This window comes from Diadema setosum, chromosome 15 (assembly GCF_964275005.1).
Source record: "Diadema setosum chromosome 15, eeDiaSeto1, whole genome shotgun sequence".
NCBI lineage: Eukaryota > Metazoa > Echinodermata > Echinoidea > Diadematoida > Diadematidae > Diadema > Diadema setosum.
This window is the reverse complement of record NC_092699.1, coordinates 35,246,703-35,262,919: the sequence shown is the minus strand read 5'-3', so window position 1 is coordinate 35,262,919 and position 16,217 is coordinate 35,246,703. Positions and strand designations below refer to the sequence as shown.

The window sequence follows — 16,217 nt, the reverse complement described above, 5'->3', positions numbered from 1 at the left end:
CACAATCAGACTATGGAATGCTCTGCCCCAGGATACCTTCAACTGCACCATTTTAGCTCAGTTTAAGCAAGCGGTGCAGTGCAGGATATTCAACTCCACTAGAAGGGAATGGGATGTTTTTAGCCTCACTGTAGAAAATGTAGTCATTTTAACCTGCACTGTACATAAACACCTCCACACCATGCCTGCCAACAGTACGACAATACACCAAGGGTGGACTGTACTGAACAGGAAGAAGAAGAAGAAGAAAAAACTTAAAAAGACATTCAGATGATCTACTACGGTACTACTAACTATAAATTCGCACAGCGTACTTACAGCGTCTGGTCGGGCTACGGTACTACTAACTACACGCAGCCGCTGTCGCGAAGCGACAGCGGCTGCACGGCTACTCCTTCGCAGACGTTGTTATTTTCAGCTGTGGGTGTACGTTTCCTTAATGAATACACGTGTATCTTTATTAATAGTGGAAAACTGAAATATAATGAGACCCCGTAATCTATGATAATCATTCAATAATCAGTATGCATATTTTTTTTTTAATTATGTCAAAAACCCACCGACATCCGTCCTTAAAATCAGGTCTGTAAGTGTCCGTATTGCTTCACTCCTCATCTTCTGCGTGTTATTGTTGTTGTTGTTGTTATTAGATTTTCTGGCGTACAATTCGTGTACCGAATATTGACGCCATCTACGTGCGGGTCTCTGTATTTTTTTGGCTTTCGTTGTTGTTAACGTACTTTTCATGAGGGGTCCCAGGTCCGGCGTCAGTGAAACCTTCCTCTCACTTTATTCTTTTTTGTTCTGGGTTGCATCTTCTGGACAATCAGGCTCTGTACTTTGAGCAGATTTCTCAGCCTCAGGAGGCCTAGTCCCCTCCGATGCGCGAGAGGTGTTTACCGTGCCAGGACCTGTTATTGACGCCTCTAAATCCGATATATCAATAAGTGATAAGTTAAGGGGAAAAAGAAAATTGAATAGCAATCACTCTCTTATACTGCAACGTAGCTAGTCGGAGCGGAAGTGGATGAGCTAGTCGGAGTGGAAGTGACGTCAAATCATGAGAGCAGCACGCGCGGAAATACATGTCATGTACGTAGAAGACGACAAGCTTTAAGTAACACAAGAAACGCACGGGCGTACGTAAAATGCTACCACGGCCCGGTACCTCGGGCTGAGCCATAGAGCTGTATAGCTCTATGGGCTGAGCGTTCGTGGTAGTTCGTTGATTTTGTGAATCATCGCACAATCTACTCCGAAAAATTCAACAATAAGGTTTGGATACCAACAAAACACCAAATTCAACTCAGCCATCACGCATCAGCAAAATACGATATAGGTGGGTGGTATTACTGTTAAAATCAAACAAATTAAAAGACATTTTTGTGGTCTTGCCGTCAAAAGTGACGGTTGTTTACAACGTTTAAACACTACGTACATGTCAGACTGCTGTTTGCACAGCGCTCTGGTCAGGCTACACTGACAGTTACTACTTTGCACTAGACTCTCTAGGGACCGGTGGTGCGGTGGTCTAGAAATTAGTACATTGTATTAGACTCGAGTTCGAGTAAAATGACGTGAATCATGAATGTTGAATACTCACTAGTGGGTAAATCTTCAAAGCTTGTTTCCTATGCAGCAGCACAAAACTTTGACCAGACGTTCATTGCTGTCACATCGCCATCGGCCTAGCCTAGCACCTGAGGAGTAGCAGGGTATTCCCTTCAACTCAACCGACGACGGCGATCACGCATCATGTGACTGAGCCAGTACACAGTCCTGCCGAATTGCGGGTCATGTGACAGCTCTACATTTGTCAGGTGATCGCAAGTCCCCACTTTCCACGACTGTAGTGTTGTTGCACGCTACTCTACCAGCATAGTGCCCATCAGCTTCGCCAGCCGGCCTCCATCGTTTACGTTGTCCATGACATTTGAATTACATCGCGGATATGGCTAGTGATTCAACGAAGTCAAAGTAAGTGTCAGAACTCAAAATTTAATATTTTGATAATAAAACCAAAGTAAATCAATAATGTAGCATATCATCGTTGCGTGAGCTGAGAAGCGAAGCCGAAGCCCGGAAGGGAATTTGAGCAGTGTTGAGTGACTGTCGTAGTGTGAGATTAAATTTTCTAATAACGATTTACCAGGAATATCATCAGTGCCCAGTGGGACAGCGATCATGGAGTATGTAGGGTGTAGGTCTACAACAGCAACAGTCAACTACCAAATGTCAGGCAGAAAGATCTGTCTGTCCGGAGGAGTCTTTTTATCATTTTTTTTTTTTAATACTCTTTTGACGGCTCTCCTCCATTGCATTGGAGGGGATTCCGTGAAGAAGCCAGACGTAGTCTCCGCGGAACATGTCAACCAAAATGTTTGCCTTGTTAATATTAGTCAGACTCTCCTGACACAGCAGTGACTATTAAAACTTTAAAATTGTAGTCATTGCTGTGTCTAAAGTAACCCATTCAAACCTAAACTAACTGTGCAAAATTCATTGCGATATGATAAGGTTGAATGTGACATCTTTAACGCTAACCGCACACCAGGCCAGCGACCCCAACACGTACAGCGCCCGGGGTTACTACCGTTAATTTAACACTTGCTAGATTTCATTTTAACATGGTTAGTTTTACAAATTGTGCAAGTGACTGATACACATCATGTTTTAAAACTTAAAATGCAAATTGAAAGACAACAACAACAAAATTGTTTGATCAGTCGGTGTCTATATTACATAACATAGATCATAGTACAATTTTTTTTTTAAAACTAAATCTTTCTTCAATCCTAGCTTTCCCTAGATTATAGTATAGGCATAGCTGTTTGCTGTGCATATTCATTCTGAAGAGTTCAATGGACGTTGTCTTGACAGGGTGTACCTTGATTACAATGCCACAACACCCTTGGAGCCTGCTGTGGTAGAAGCTGTGACCAATGCACTGACCGAAGCATGGGGGAACCCCAGCAGTTCATATCCACAAGGTAATGGGATCAGGGATCCAGGGGAATAGGAGAGAAATTGAATGAGACTGGAGAATATCTGTGCAAAATGGAGCAGTGAAACAACAACAAAACCAGGAGCCAGATTGTCACAACTTTGATTCAGATCTGACAAATGCAAGGCAGTAAAGATTGTTTGTTCAATCATTTGTCTTGATAAATCACTGCACTATACACAAAGGTTTAGCAAAATTGGGATAATTCACAATCTAGAGTAGAACAGTGCTTAATCTAATGAAAAATAAATGAGACAAAAAAGAAATGCTGTGTTTGATATTTCTCCAAATTTGATTGCCAGTCATAATGTATAGCCATCAAGTCTTAAATTATGAAATGTAGAAAAAAAGAAGAAAATGTGCTACTTTGTGAAGCTTTGTATTATATGGCCAGAATAGTATTTCATGAATGTTGTCTATTCTTTGCCTCAAAGGTCAGCTCGCTAAACAGGTCATCAACAAGGCCAGAGCACAGGTGGCAGGCATGATAGGGGCATCCCCTGGTGACATCATCTTCACATCTGGGGGCACAGAGGTAATGCCATGTTGTTGTTGTTGTTGTTGTTGTTGTTTTTTTTTGTCCTTTGCTGTGAGTGTCGATAGGCACATAAAACCCTGTATGGTTGTACACACTGTCCAAAGTCCTTGGGGAAAGAAAGGGTTAAATGTCCACTCCTTGTTTTAGTTGATACTAAAGTGGATTGAGGGAAACAATATGAGATAGGATTTTTTTAATGTATTTTTTATGTATTTTTAATGTATTTCCTCATTTGATAAAATTGATCCCCCCCCCCCCCCCCTTTGAAATAATGTCGGTTTGGCTCTTGTGGTTGGTAAAGTTGTGACAGTTTTACAGTGGGTATGAAAGAGTACAACACATACTTTTCAATCATGTCATAATGATGCCAAATTGAAATTTTACTGAAGTTAGTGAAGAATAAGAAGGAAAAGGAATGTTAAAATATCACTTGCTTTCACAAGATATCAAGTCGCAACCACGCTAACCACATGCAAATTAGATGAGGTAATGATATCTTGGCCTCCACAATCAAATGATCTAGTCATGATACATTACAGTGTGATCACTCTGGGTTTTATCACAAACTCTCTATTACTTTTATTGAGTAAGTGTAGCACAATATAATTTCTTCAAAGAGAAACAGTTATCATGGTCTTATATTGTTTTGTTTACATGTGTTTTTGTGTGTTTTTTCCACTTCAGGCAAACAATCTTGTAATACACACAGCTATCGCACATTTCAAGACCTGTCACCAGGGCAACAAAAATGCCCTTGATGCAGGGGGCCCTCTCAAGCCCCACATCATCACAACCAACCTGGAGCATGATTCTATCAAGCTTCTACTGGAGCATCTCATCAAAGAAGGGATTGGTGAGCAAAGTCTCACTGGATAGCTTACAATTAGATGGATTTATCTTGTAGATCCCATAAATATTTAATTGATGTAACCCGTTGAGGATGGACTGATTTTGCTACAACACGCATTTCCCAACGCATTTCCCATGGACCCTTGCCTGAGTGTACTCAGGGACTCGTCCTCAGTGGGTTAATATGTGTTTTTAGTTTCTTGCATGTAACTTTATCTATCACTTCAGGAATACCCCTATCTTCCACATCCCTGACTGTCTTACTTCAGGTTAGATAGCAAACACTTTCAATATTATGTACATATCGATAGATAGATAGATAGATAGATAGATAGATAGATAGATAGATAGATAGATAGATAGATAGATAGATAGATAGATAGATAGGTAGGTAGATAGATCTGGATAGATAAAGAAATGTGTAGATAAGAATTGAACTGAAGTTCATTGCATTGAAGAAGTAAAATTTATTTTTACTCTTTCTTCTCCAATACCTTGTCAGCGACAAATGTAATATGATAATCAAATTGTCTTATCAATGCAGCATTGTGCTGTCCTCACATTTGTCCTGACATTTCTGATGGTTTATCATTATATTTTTACCATCATGAAAACAGTTTAACTATTAAACTAGCCACATTGCAGGATAAACTATAATTTATCATTATATATCTCTCTGTCACCAACTGTTATCTGCTTTTTACATTCATTTTCATCATCAATTCTTGGGCACTTCAGTGTGATTAAACAAGGAAGTAGATGGAGAAGATAGATTAAATGTGAGAAGAAATTGAGATTAGTTTAAGCTTCAATTTCTCTTTCTTCATTCTACCAGCTGAAGTCACCTTTGTGCCAGCGTCCACCAAGACCGGTAGAGTAGAGGTGGAGGCAGTCATGGATGCCATCAGACCAGCCACTTGTCTCATCACCATCATGCATGCCAACAATGAGATTGGAGTGATACAGGTATGTCTAGCTGGAGGATCTCTAGCAGTAGGGGAGGGAGAAAGGTCAAAACCAAGAGATGAGAAGTGTACTGAAGACAGAAGAAGCCAATTGTAGATGGTAATGAGTGACAAACACTTGCACAGTTTTTTTTCTTCTTCTTCTTCTTTTTTTTTTCTTTATATGTTTTATTGAATCAACAAAATCATGATACAGTTGTATATACAAAATATTACAAATGATTAGACAAATTTATGGGCGAAATCAAACATGAATAAAAAGAAAAAATAAATAAATAAATGATAATTTATACCCTCTCCTCCGACAGAAAAAAGAATACAAATCCATAAGATTACTAGTAAACATTAAGTTTGTTACACTAATACATATATTTTCAAAACAATTTAAAAGATCACATTCTGTCAGAGAGGGGAAGGGTGAGAGAGGTGGGGGGAAAAAGAGTTGAGGCTTGGTGGGAAAAAAATACAACTTTAAAATCAAAAGAGAATCCGTATAACAAACCACCAGCTCCCACAGGGTCCGCAAACAATTAAACCAACAAAGTAACCATTGATCAGTCTCACAACTTCCCCTTCGGGGCCAGACTCCATCTTCATCTTAATATGACTTGCTTTTAACTTTGTTGTAGTTTATATATTGTTTGAAACAAATAAACACACCCACACCCACACACACACACACGCACACACACACAATAGACAGACGCACACACTCACACTAACTCACATACACACTAACATACATAAACACAGACAAAAAGACACACACTGAAAAATTAACACCAACTCCTTGTATTCCATGGAGAACACTTGCACAGTTGTAGGAATGAGAGCATATCAGGAGAGTCTGCTTGTTGTTGGATCTGAAACATCGCTCGCATATCTTCTTTACACATTCCAGATTGTAAGGATCATTAAAGATTTACCATTACGTGGGTAGAGAAAATACTCACATCTGGTTAAAGACAGAGCAGACTATCAACGCTAAACTGCCACCGTGGATGTGAATATGTGGGACTCGTGTACATGTAGGTCTGCTCAAGAAAACCACAACTGGTAGAACATCACAGAACCCTATACCAGGAAATTGTAATGTGGGAAAGTGCATCCAACACCGAGTTTGTATTCAGTCACTGTTCAGTATAAGCTGTTATTTTCTCGAGGGTTTAATTTTCGGGAATTTCGCAAATCAGTTTGACCACAAATTTAACAACACACAAAAGTATTGACATGCACTGGGGTAATACTGCGTTTATAATAGCCTCTGTGGCAATTCGCGAAATCAACATCTCACAAAAATGTCTGTGACCTCCTCATTTGCGAAAATATCTGTAATCTGAAATAACAGCTTATACAGTTTTAGGATATAATCAAAACGAGCAGTGCAATGAAATACTATGAAAGCCAACATCAGCACACTTCCATGTTGATGAGTAAAGAGACACAGTATATCTCTTACTGTCTTTTTTTTTTCCATTTTCCAGCCAGTGACGGAGATATTTGAGCGTGTGAGAGAAGAGCAGAAAAGCCACAGAGGGCGGAAGATTCTCTTGCACACAGATGCTGCCCAGACAATCGGCAAGATTGAAGTCAATGTTTCCGATCTGAATGTAGACTACCTGACCGTTGTCGGTCACAAGGTATGCAATATCTCTCATCATTTAATGATGCGTGCTGCTATACTTCTAGTTTTGATAACAAAAATAACGATGAGGATTATGATTTTTACTTTAATCAATATGTGTACTGTCATTAGTATTGATATTGTAATTATCATTGATTATGATCAATAAAATATGTCTTGTCACTATTGCTCCTATTATTTGTCTCTGAATCAATATCTACTATCATTCTTGAATTTGATGTCTTCACAATGTTTAGTATCTGTTAACACAGTGTTCAATTGATATCATTTTATGATAATGAAGCTGTCACTAAATGTTATTAATGAATGAAACAAGATTTGTCCTTTGTTTGATTCCTTTATGTGTTGATAACTTCCATCCATCTTGTAGGTATGGAATGATATCTCTTTCTGAAATTCCACCATTATGTGTTGGTTGAAAGCTGTCCTCAAGTTTGCCAATCTACAGGATTTTTTAGGATGGGGCATATTTATATGCCATAAATATTTCGATTTTTTGCATATTGCTGCAGATAAAATTTTTGCTCACTTGTTACCATCAAAAAGTGAGAGAAAGAAAAAAGAACACATTGAATGGGAAAAATGTATTTATCACAGTATGGTTATCTTTGCAGCAGTTACAATTTCACTGAGTGCTTTCATTTCTGTCATTTCAGTTCTATGGCCCGAGGATTGGAGCCCTGTATGTGAAAGGGGGTGGAGCAGACCCACCCATCTACCCCATGCTCTTTGGAGGGGGTCAGGAGAGAAACCTCAGGCCTGGGTGAGTGGCAAGCTGATGAATAGACCTGCATGTACCACCATGGAGTTGGGAAAGGAATCATGGTGTCAAGGTTATAGAACCCGTTAAGAATGCGTCAGAGAAGTTGCACAGATATCAAACAGAAGTAAGAGATTACTGTATACGCCAAATATTTTGTGAGGTTTTTATTTTCGCAAATTTCGCAAGTCAGGTGCTACTGGCGTAATTAAAGTCACGCGAAAGTATTGACTCTGATCCCCAATATGAATGTGACAAACATGTTTACATTTCTCTGTTCAGTTCACTACTCAACGATCACGAATTTAACCACTTGTGAAATCGTCAGGAAGTCTCTATACGTGAAAATTTAGACTCGCTAAATATATGGCGTATACAGTAGTTACCATCATGTGGATTCAGAAGGAATTTCCTCATCTCTCAGACAGGAAGCGGGAGACCAAGAAGAGCAAATTGACTGTCCAAACAAAAAGGTTTATCGCTGCTTTTTTTAAGAATGAATGGTGTTGGGAGTACCATAAAACTGCAAAGGCCTGAGTAAATTCAATTGTTTGAATATCTAGTGGAGTAAATGTTTCAACAATACAATTTTGTATTCTCTGTCCTTTGTAGTAGAAACAAGTTATGAAATTTGGTTCAAAGATGAGGAAGTTATGAACACTTTTGTCAGGTTTGATATGTGCGGCATTCTATATTGATTTGTCCACATTCAGTTTTATCTTGTTCCCAGCTTGCCCCAAGGTCCCCTGTGGTGGTATAGATTATAATGATATATTAGAATTTCATCTATACGTATTAATAGATATTTTCTCTTTGTTTTCCTTTATCATAAATTTTGTATCAATTGTAGGACAGAGAATACTGGAATGATTGCAGGCTTGGGAAAGGTAAGAAGCTGCAATGAAGTGGACAACTTTGATGTTTCTTTAAAGCTTTAGGCCGACTGGACTCAACTTTGCCCTGTGTGGGAGGAAAATGTATGTGATATCACGTCTATGATCTTGCACTGTCAGGGTAGTTGTGTGTGCATAGTTGTTCTGGATAGATTAATTTACGTATTATCACTGGAAAATTTGCATTGGAATATGAGAAAGCTTGAATACTTCACAGAAAAGAAAGTACACCATGGCTGTTTAATATGATTCTTCTGCAAACGGATACCACATGGCAAATATGATACTGTATCAGTAAAGACTAGAGAAAGATAGAAAAGGCGTGTTTTGGTGTATCTAAGATTCTACAATTTATATGCACAATAATTTCATAGGAAGTGTGTATAGCAAACAGCTTTACAAAGAAAAAAAAAGCCTCTTGAGATCGAACCTTGGGTCAAGCAAAGTCATGGTAGTGTAAATTTTCAGTCTTATATTATTTATTCCAGCAGTTTGAGCTATTATTGCAGAGCTGCCAACTAGTACTGATTTTCAGTAATTTCTACTGAAATTGGGAAAGAATACTGAAGGTTACAAGCAAACTACTGATTTTCGAAATCATTGTCTGTGATATATCCTATTGCACTGTTACAGATTACTGATTTTCACCCAAAAAAGGTGCAAATTACTGATTTTCAGCCATTTAAGTACTGAAAGGCTTTTAAAAAAAGTTGGCAGCTCTGTTATTGCTCTGTTTACCTTTGCCAGTACAGTAATATCACACACAGAATTAATGACCCTACTTTAATCCGAGGAAATATACTGCTAATCTGAGACTCTGTGGTGGAATTTTTGAATAGTTTTAATATTTCTGAAATGCCCAGAATGGCACTTCGTGTTTCATTGCTAGTGTGGATTAGCTCAAGGAGGTCACGTACACGTATCTTTTTGATATAGCATTATCAAGATAGTTTGACGGGTGTATGGCCTCTTTGCAAAGTGTTTCAAGTGAGTTTAGAATCATTAGCAGAATTTCTGCTTCCTTTTCTCACAGGCTGCAGAGCTTGTCACAGAAAATATTGGCAAATACGAGTCTGGAATGAGAGCAGTACGAGACTATCTTGAGGAGTCAATCTTGGTGAGAATAATTTGCACTCTGATAATATGATTTCCGGTAGTATCTTAATCAATGACTGGTCATATCATGCACATTATAGCAAGAGAATAGATATAGTCTAAGAGAAAACATGACCTTTAAAAGAAAGTGTTTGTTGCACAGATGAAAAATTGGTTTTATAGTCCCCAATTGAAAAAAAAGAAAAAAGGACTCCTCTCGGGAAACATGTCCTGGAATTTCATTGTAACTAAACTGTCAGCAGGGCATTTAAATGTTGCTTTGATAGTGTTTTTTTTTTGTGTGTGGGATTTATTGGTTTCTAGATAAGATGTTTACTCTAATTCACACTGTGAATTTAAAAAAAAAAGTTGGTATGCATATATTTTTATATGCCTGCATAAAGGCAGAAATGAAATGATGATAGTATTTCACACAGAGCTTATCTTTCTTTCCTATGTGTATATAACATTTGATTTTGGTTGCGCCATTTGAAAAGAACAGTAAGAACTTTCTGTCATTTCTGCTAATGGCTTTTTTTTTTATCAGCAGATTTTTGGTAATTTTTTGTCATATGAAGTTGAAGTTTAATATTTACCAAGACAGCAATACCACAGACAAAACAAAACTATTTATGTCTTATTTTCTGTCCCCAGTAGTCTGCCTTTGGCGATACGATTCACATCAATGGGAAGTTTGAAGGCAGCCAGCGAATTCCAAACACCTGTAACGTGTCTTTCTTGGGCAAAAATCGCCAAGGTAATACTTTCGTGGAAGGAAAATCTCAATCCCGGATTGGCATAGTTTCCCTGTGTTGTCCAATTACAATGTTATAAATTGTAAAACCAGACATTTTTTCATCAAATAGACTTTGAATTCCTCTAAAAAATGGTATGTGCTTTTGTTCTATACTATATCATAAGTGTTTTCTTGGTATCTCGCAAAAAGTGAAAGCCCAATTCTCATCTCTACCAATACTGTACCATCCCTTTAAGAGAATTCATTTTCAAACAAAATGTGGCAATGTTAGGTTAATGGCCAGGAGTCACTGTTGACAATCCATAGTGTCCCCCAAATTATTAGACCCAGGTATGCAGCAGTTTACATCATTAAATGTCACCGAGGTTTTGTTCAGGTCACAAGAGTGAAGATGAATCCAAACTTCTCAAAGTTTTTTCATGTCCTCGTTGGATAAGCACAAAGCAGCTTCTTCTCTCACAATCTAGACTACGTCCAGCTCTACGCAAATCTGTGAGTATTTCTAATGCATTATTCTGACATGATGTGATGATTTCGGCTGAGTCTTTTTTTTTTCTTCTTTTTTCCGACTGTAGGAAGAAAACTTCTCTCCATGGTGACCAGTCTTCAAGCCAGTGTAGGAGCAGCTTGTCACTCACATACTGGTGATAGGTTAGTGACTGACTTGATGTATTTCAATGCTTAAGAGAGTTGTGGGCTTTAAAGAGATACCTGACAGAAAGGGGGTTTTTATTCTTGTCTTTGTTTGTTTGTTTGTTCATTTCCATCTAGAAAAGATGGCTGGATAGCCCATATTCAGCTGCAACAGCTGGTCTTCCAGTTGGATGTGAGCTGGGACCACTTCACCGGGTTAAACACCCTGCTCTTTGCGATGAATGAATGAAGCAGGATCCTGTACATGCATGAGTTGTGATTCTCTCACACATGGGACTTCCATTTTATGTCCTATCCGAGGGACATATTCTGCAAATGCCCAGTTGGAAGATGAAGCTGAGGGGAAGGGTTGGGGATGGGGGTGGGGGGGGGGGGGGAGTAAACTAGATAGGGGAGGGGAAATTGTTTATGGACACTTACTTGAACATTGGTTACAATTATGTTTTGGTATGTAATGATGTGCAAAAGAAAAATAATAACTTTTGTGTTTCACTAGCACTATAGCTGCTGTTGTCTCGCCCATTTATCGGTTGGTATGATATTAAAAATGACTGCCATAAGTTTGAAGCGTGGATATTTCTAATTGCACAAATGACCCTTTCACTGTATATTCATGGTATTATCGAGGATTGGGGAACCATACAGTATTCCTGTTCATCGAAAAGATTTTTGCCTGTCAATGTGTGTATATGCACAATCAATGCTTGTATGTCACAAAACATCAACAAGCCATGCACAAAAGACATGTGTTTACACTCTCTGCGTGTGATGTGATGCAAGTCCATTATTCAACAGTCTCTTATGAAATTATAATTCAGGTTTATTTGGAACAAAAGTAATACATGTATACAGCTGTATGTCTCTTGTGAAATATTAGTGCGATGTGTCTTTTTATCATTATTATTTTCTCTCTCTTTTTTTTTGGGGGGGGGAGGGTGTCATTGCAATTTTGTTTTTTCTTTTGTTTTATCTTCTGGGAAAACAGCACAGTATAATTAATTATTAGGAGAGCAGTAGTTAAACATGTGATGAATGTTTTTCTACGATATATTTGTGCACACTGTATTATACGACCAAGAAAAATGTCTTGTAATCTTTACTTCTTCGATTCTCTCTCTTCCTAGACCATCACACATCCTACTTGCCGTCGGTGTTTCGTATGACATTGCAACCAATGCTTTGAGACTCAGCGTTGGTCGAGGAACGACCTTTGCTGACATCGACAGGGTTGTCAGTGATCTCAAAGATGTCTTGAAGAGTATAGACGCCGAAAATGGGAATTCATGATCATCATAATCCTCTGATTTAATTCCCCTTGTCAAGAAGAAACCAAGTAAAAGTGATTCCTATATTTATTAAATCAGCTGCTGCTTTTGTAGATGATTATTCCAAAAATCCATTTTCAATGCTGCAGCAAATGTTTTTTTATGAATATGATGGACCAGTTATATCAGTGGTGGTCTTTTTTAGTCCCTGGATAGAATAGGAATTGTGATACTGAAATACATGGCAGAACAGAGATACTGAAATATTTAGTGGAAAATAGATGATACATTGGCTCAGCTGTGAGTGCAAAAATGCCAAAATACATGCCATATTACAAAAGGTGCATACTGCTATTACAGTCATACAATGACAAAGATTCCCATGTACATAGCCACTGGCAGAGAAGCTGAAGCTGTCTACACGTACAGGGTATTAAGATGCCATGCTGAAAGAAACCATCATGTTTATTGATTTGCAAGGATCATAAGCGGTAACTTACTTTATTTACAAACATTTGCCCTCAGAGATTTGTCTTCATCTTCATTTTATCATGGTCTCAACTCACAAATAGGAAATGGGACAAAGGGGGGGGGGGGGGAGGTATATACAATGTAGGACCTATCATTGGGGACTCTGACAGTGCTGACTCTGACAAAGCAAACATTTTTGCATACTTTTATCTTTGTTTACATGAAATGTGCAAAAATTTGACACCACGAAAATTTCCTCTTTTACAATAGTTAGAATTAGATCCGGAAGAGCATAAAGTAGGCCTACAATGCATTCTTTTCTTCCTTGTGTTTTTAACTTGTGATGTTTGAGTGGGGGATAGATTATGACTTTAATGCTTCAATACGTTTTGTTTGACTGCATATCTTCCCTTCTGAAGAATTAATGGATTGTGCCTTCAAAAAAACATACTATTTGACACCCCCAATACACACACAAACACACAAATTATGTATTATAATCTCATTAATGCTGCTCATACTCAAATATGGAATTATAGTTAATTTTTTGTGAGGTAGCTTTGAAGTATCATATGTGTGAGTTTTGGTAAGTGTCAATAGAATCACAACTCATGCTTGGATAGCCTGTGCTTATTATGTGTTTGCGCTCACTGATTGATGAGTGCATCTTTTTACTTCGTTCCATCAGGAAACAACACATTATATTAAATGGGTTAGTCAAATACCGGTTAGTGATTGGCTAAACACAGTCACGTGATGGAGGTACATTCGTTATGTTCGCACATGGGCGAACATTCTTGTTATGTTCTCCCATGGGAAAACATTTTCACGTAACAAATACCCGTGCGCACAGTGAATTTGGCTCTGCGCTAGCTAGCGCGATCGGACCTTTACGCTAAGCGTGCCATGATATCAATAAGGTACGGTCGGTACGTGTACGGTTTGATGCGCCACTTTCAGAGCGTGAAATCAATTGATAATGATGGTATTTGACTAACCCATATAATATAAAAGATGATGACTTTTGTTGTCGGGAACATACCAAACGTTCGACCCTCAGGGTTTGAAATGCTATTTCGGGAGGCTATAAGTCCCTCGACTTATAGCTATAAGTCCCTCGACTTATAGGCTATAAGTCCCTCGACTTCGTCTCAGGTGGAACATTCGGTATGTTCCCTTCCCTGCCAGTCATCATCTATATAGTGTAATAGATACAGATTGGGTGATGGTAACGAGTGTACTAAGTACTGTTGTATGTAGGCTTGTAGTGTGATTAAATGCATCATCCTACAATCAACAATGAAGTCATACAAGTGTATAAATTATTGTCCCTCAAAAGTGCCACTGTTGTCATAGTATTATGTAGTACAATGTATGATTGTGTTTGTTTTTATGTCATATGTGTGTGTTTGTGTATTTTACAAATGGGCTTTCCTAATCCATGTTGCCTAATGTTTGTTTAAAGTACATTGTACATTGCATAGCAATTGACTAAATTAGAGCATGTTTCTTGTTAGTGTACACATTTGAAAGGTCATCATAGAAACATCTTTGTCAATTTTGCCATCTTTGATCCTATTGATGGCAATTATGAACATTATGTATAACAATAACAAACAAGGCAGTATTATACAGTATGTCAAAAATCTACAATCGGATTTCTGCATTGATAACATTCAAAATGCTCAAACAATCCGAATGCTATTTCAGGGAATGAAACGACAACTTTTTACCTACATTTTGGAGAAAACCCCATTCGATTTGGTTAAGTGGTCACAGAGAAAAATGTGGATCGTTGTAAAGCATGTCATGTGTCCGTTTCTTCCAAAGTTCAGCACTTGGATACTCTTTGAACTGTGAACACAGTGAACAAAACTTGGAGGGAAGGGATTCCTGACATACTCTACAAAGATCCTTATTAAATATGGGGTTTTCTGTAAGATGGAGATAATAAGTTATAATTTCATACTTTGAAATTGCATGTGGATTGATTCACTATTTTTAAAGTTATTGTTGTGGAAAGTCCGATTGTATTTTTTGTTGGGGGACATACGAATGAACTCTCTTGATAAAGAACACTGATATAGCAAATGTTCATATGAACAAAATAATCTTTCTTACTCCATAGTTGAGCATTTCTTTGTAAGTCTTTGTTTTCAAGCCCCAATACAACAATGTCAATATGACAAAATGATTCACAGGTCGGAAGGCGTTTCAAATAACAAAGAGTATACTGAACATACACTCGATTTACAAAGAGAGCTACATACTGTATTTCTCAAAGTAACAATCACTGTAAAGTAATATTTTGAGTCGTAATTTCAAATTCTTTAAAATTTAATAAGTTGATAAGATAAGATGACATAAGGCCTGCAGCACAGAGCACTACGTTTGCATTGTTAAATCACTTTTTTATAACTTATTTCCTTTCCAATATTGTTGTTGTTTCCTTATACCAAACATTAATTAGTATAGGCCTACTTCTGGAAGGTGAAGTCCTGAGCACATAGCGTAGGTATTTTCAAGTTTACATCAGATGAATTCGATCAATATGATATCTTCACACATTCTTCTTGTACTTGATTTTTAGAGACCCCGAAACAAAAACATAATGAAATATTTAAAAGATCCAGATTTTAATCATAATGATTTCTTACACGTAGTACTGTACATGATCATGGAATTACTCTTATTGATATACAATGAATTCCCAGCGTGATAAAAGTCCAAGCCATGATTTGACTTTGATATTTATAGGTGTAATCTAAACATGAAGATTTTTTGAATCTTGAAATTGCAACTATATCGCCTCGATCATCGAACAATGCTCGTATATGTACTTGCATCTCGGTTTTTAACGTTGAACTGACAAAATACACTGTATCTACTGAGCAAATCAGTGTTACCCGTTGTGATTATGTTTTACGTTGCACCCATTCAAACCTGATCACATCATTTATATCCAGTGGATGTAATTCAATTCAATTCACGTTACGAGATTCTACCCTTATGGACTTTATACAATGCACTCCCGTTATTGTGAACACGGTTGTAACTAAATTCCGGTTACAACGAAGTAAGATTTCAGGCCGCAACATTATCTACTCTATGTATTTCATTGTTTATTTGTTCGATCCACTCTATGTATTTCATTGTTTATTTGTTCGGTTATACAAAATTTTGATATAACGAAAGAAAACTGCCGGTCCCGAGGACTTTGTTATAACGGGAGTCCACTGTGTAACGCCCTTGGAAGTCACGTAGGCATGGGGTAAAGTAATACTTGGAAGTATAAGGACCTTGATTACACCATGTTTCAGC

General features: G+C 37.8%; 1 protein-coding gene across 1 annotated transcript; it reads left to right on the top strand.

Annotated features, from left to right (window-relative positions):
- The first annotated feature begins 1,851 nt into the window (after positions 1-1,851).
- On the top strand, positions 1,852-14,189 carry LOC140238801 (selenocysteine lyase-like). The gene is made up of 12 exons (XM_072318698.1): positions 1,852-1,977; positions 2,881-2,990; positions 3,439-3,539; positions 4,227-4,395; positions 5,227-5,357; positions 6,841-6,996; positions 7,658-7,764; positions 8,612-8,648; positions 9,688-9,771; positions 10,407-10,506; positions 11,082-11,157; positions 12,285-14,189. Exons 1-12 carry the CDS (start codon positions 1,952-1,954, stop codon positions 12,445-12,447), a joined length of 1,260 nt encoding a protein of 419 aa, XP_072174799.1. The 5' UTR covers positions 1,852-1,951; the 3' UTR covers positions 12,448-14,189.
- Positions 14,190-16,217: the final 2,028 nt, after the last annotated feature.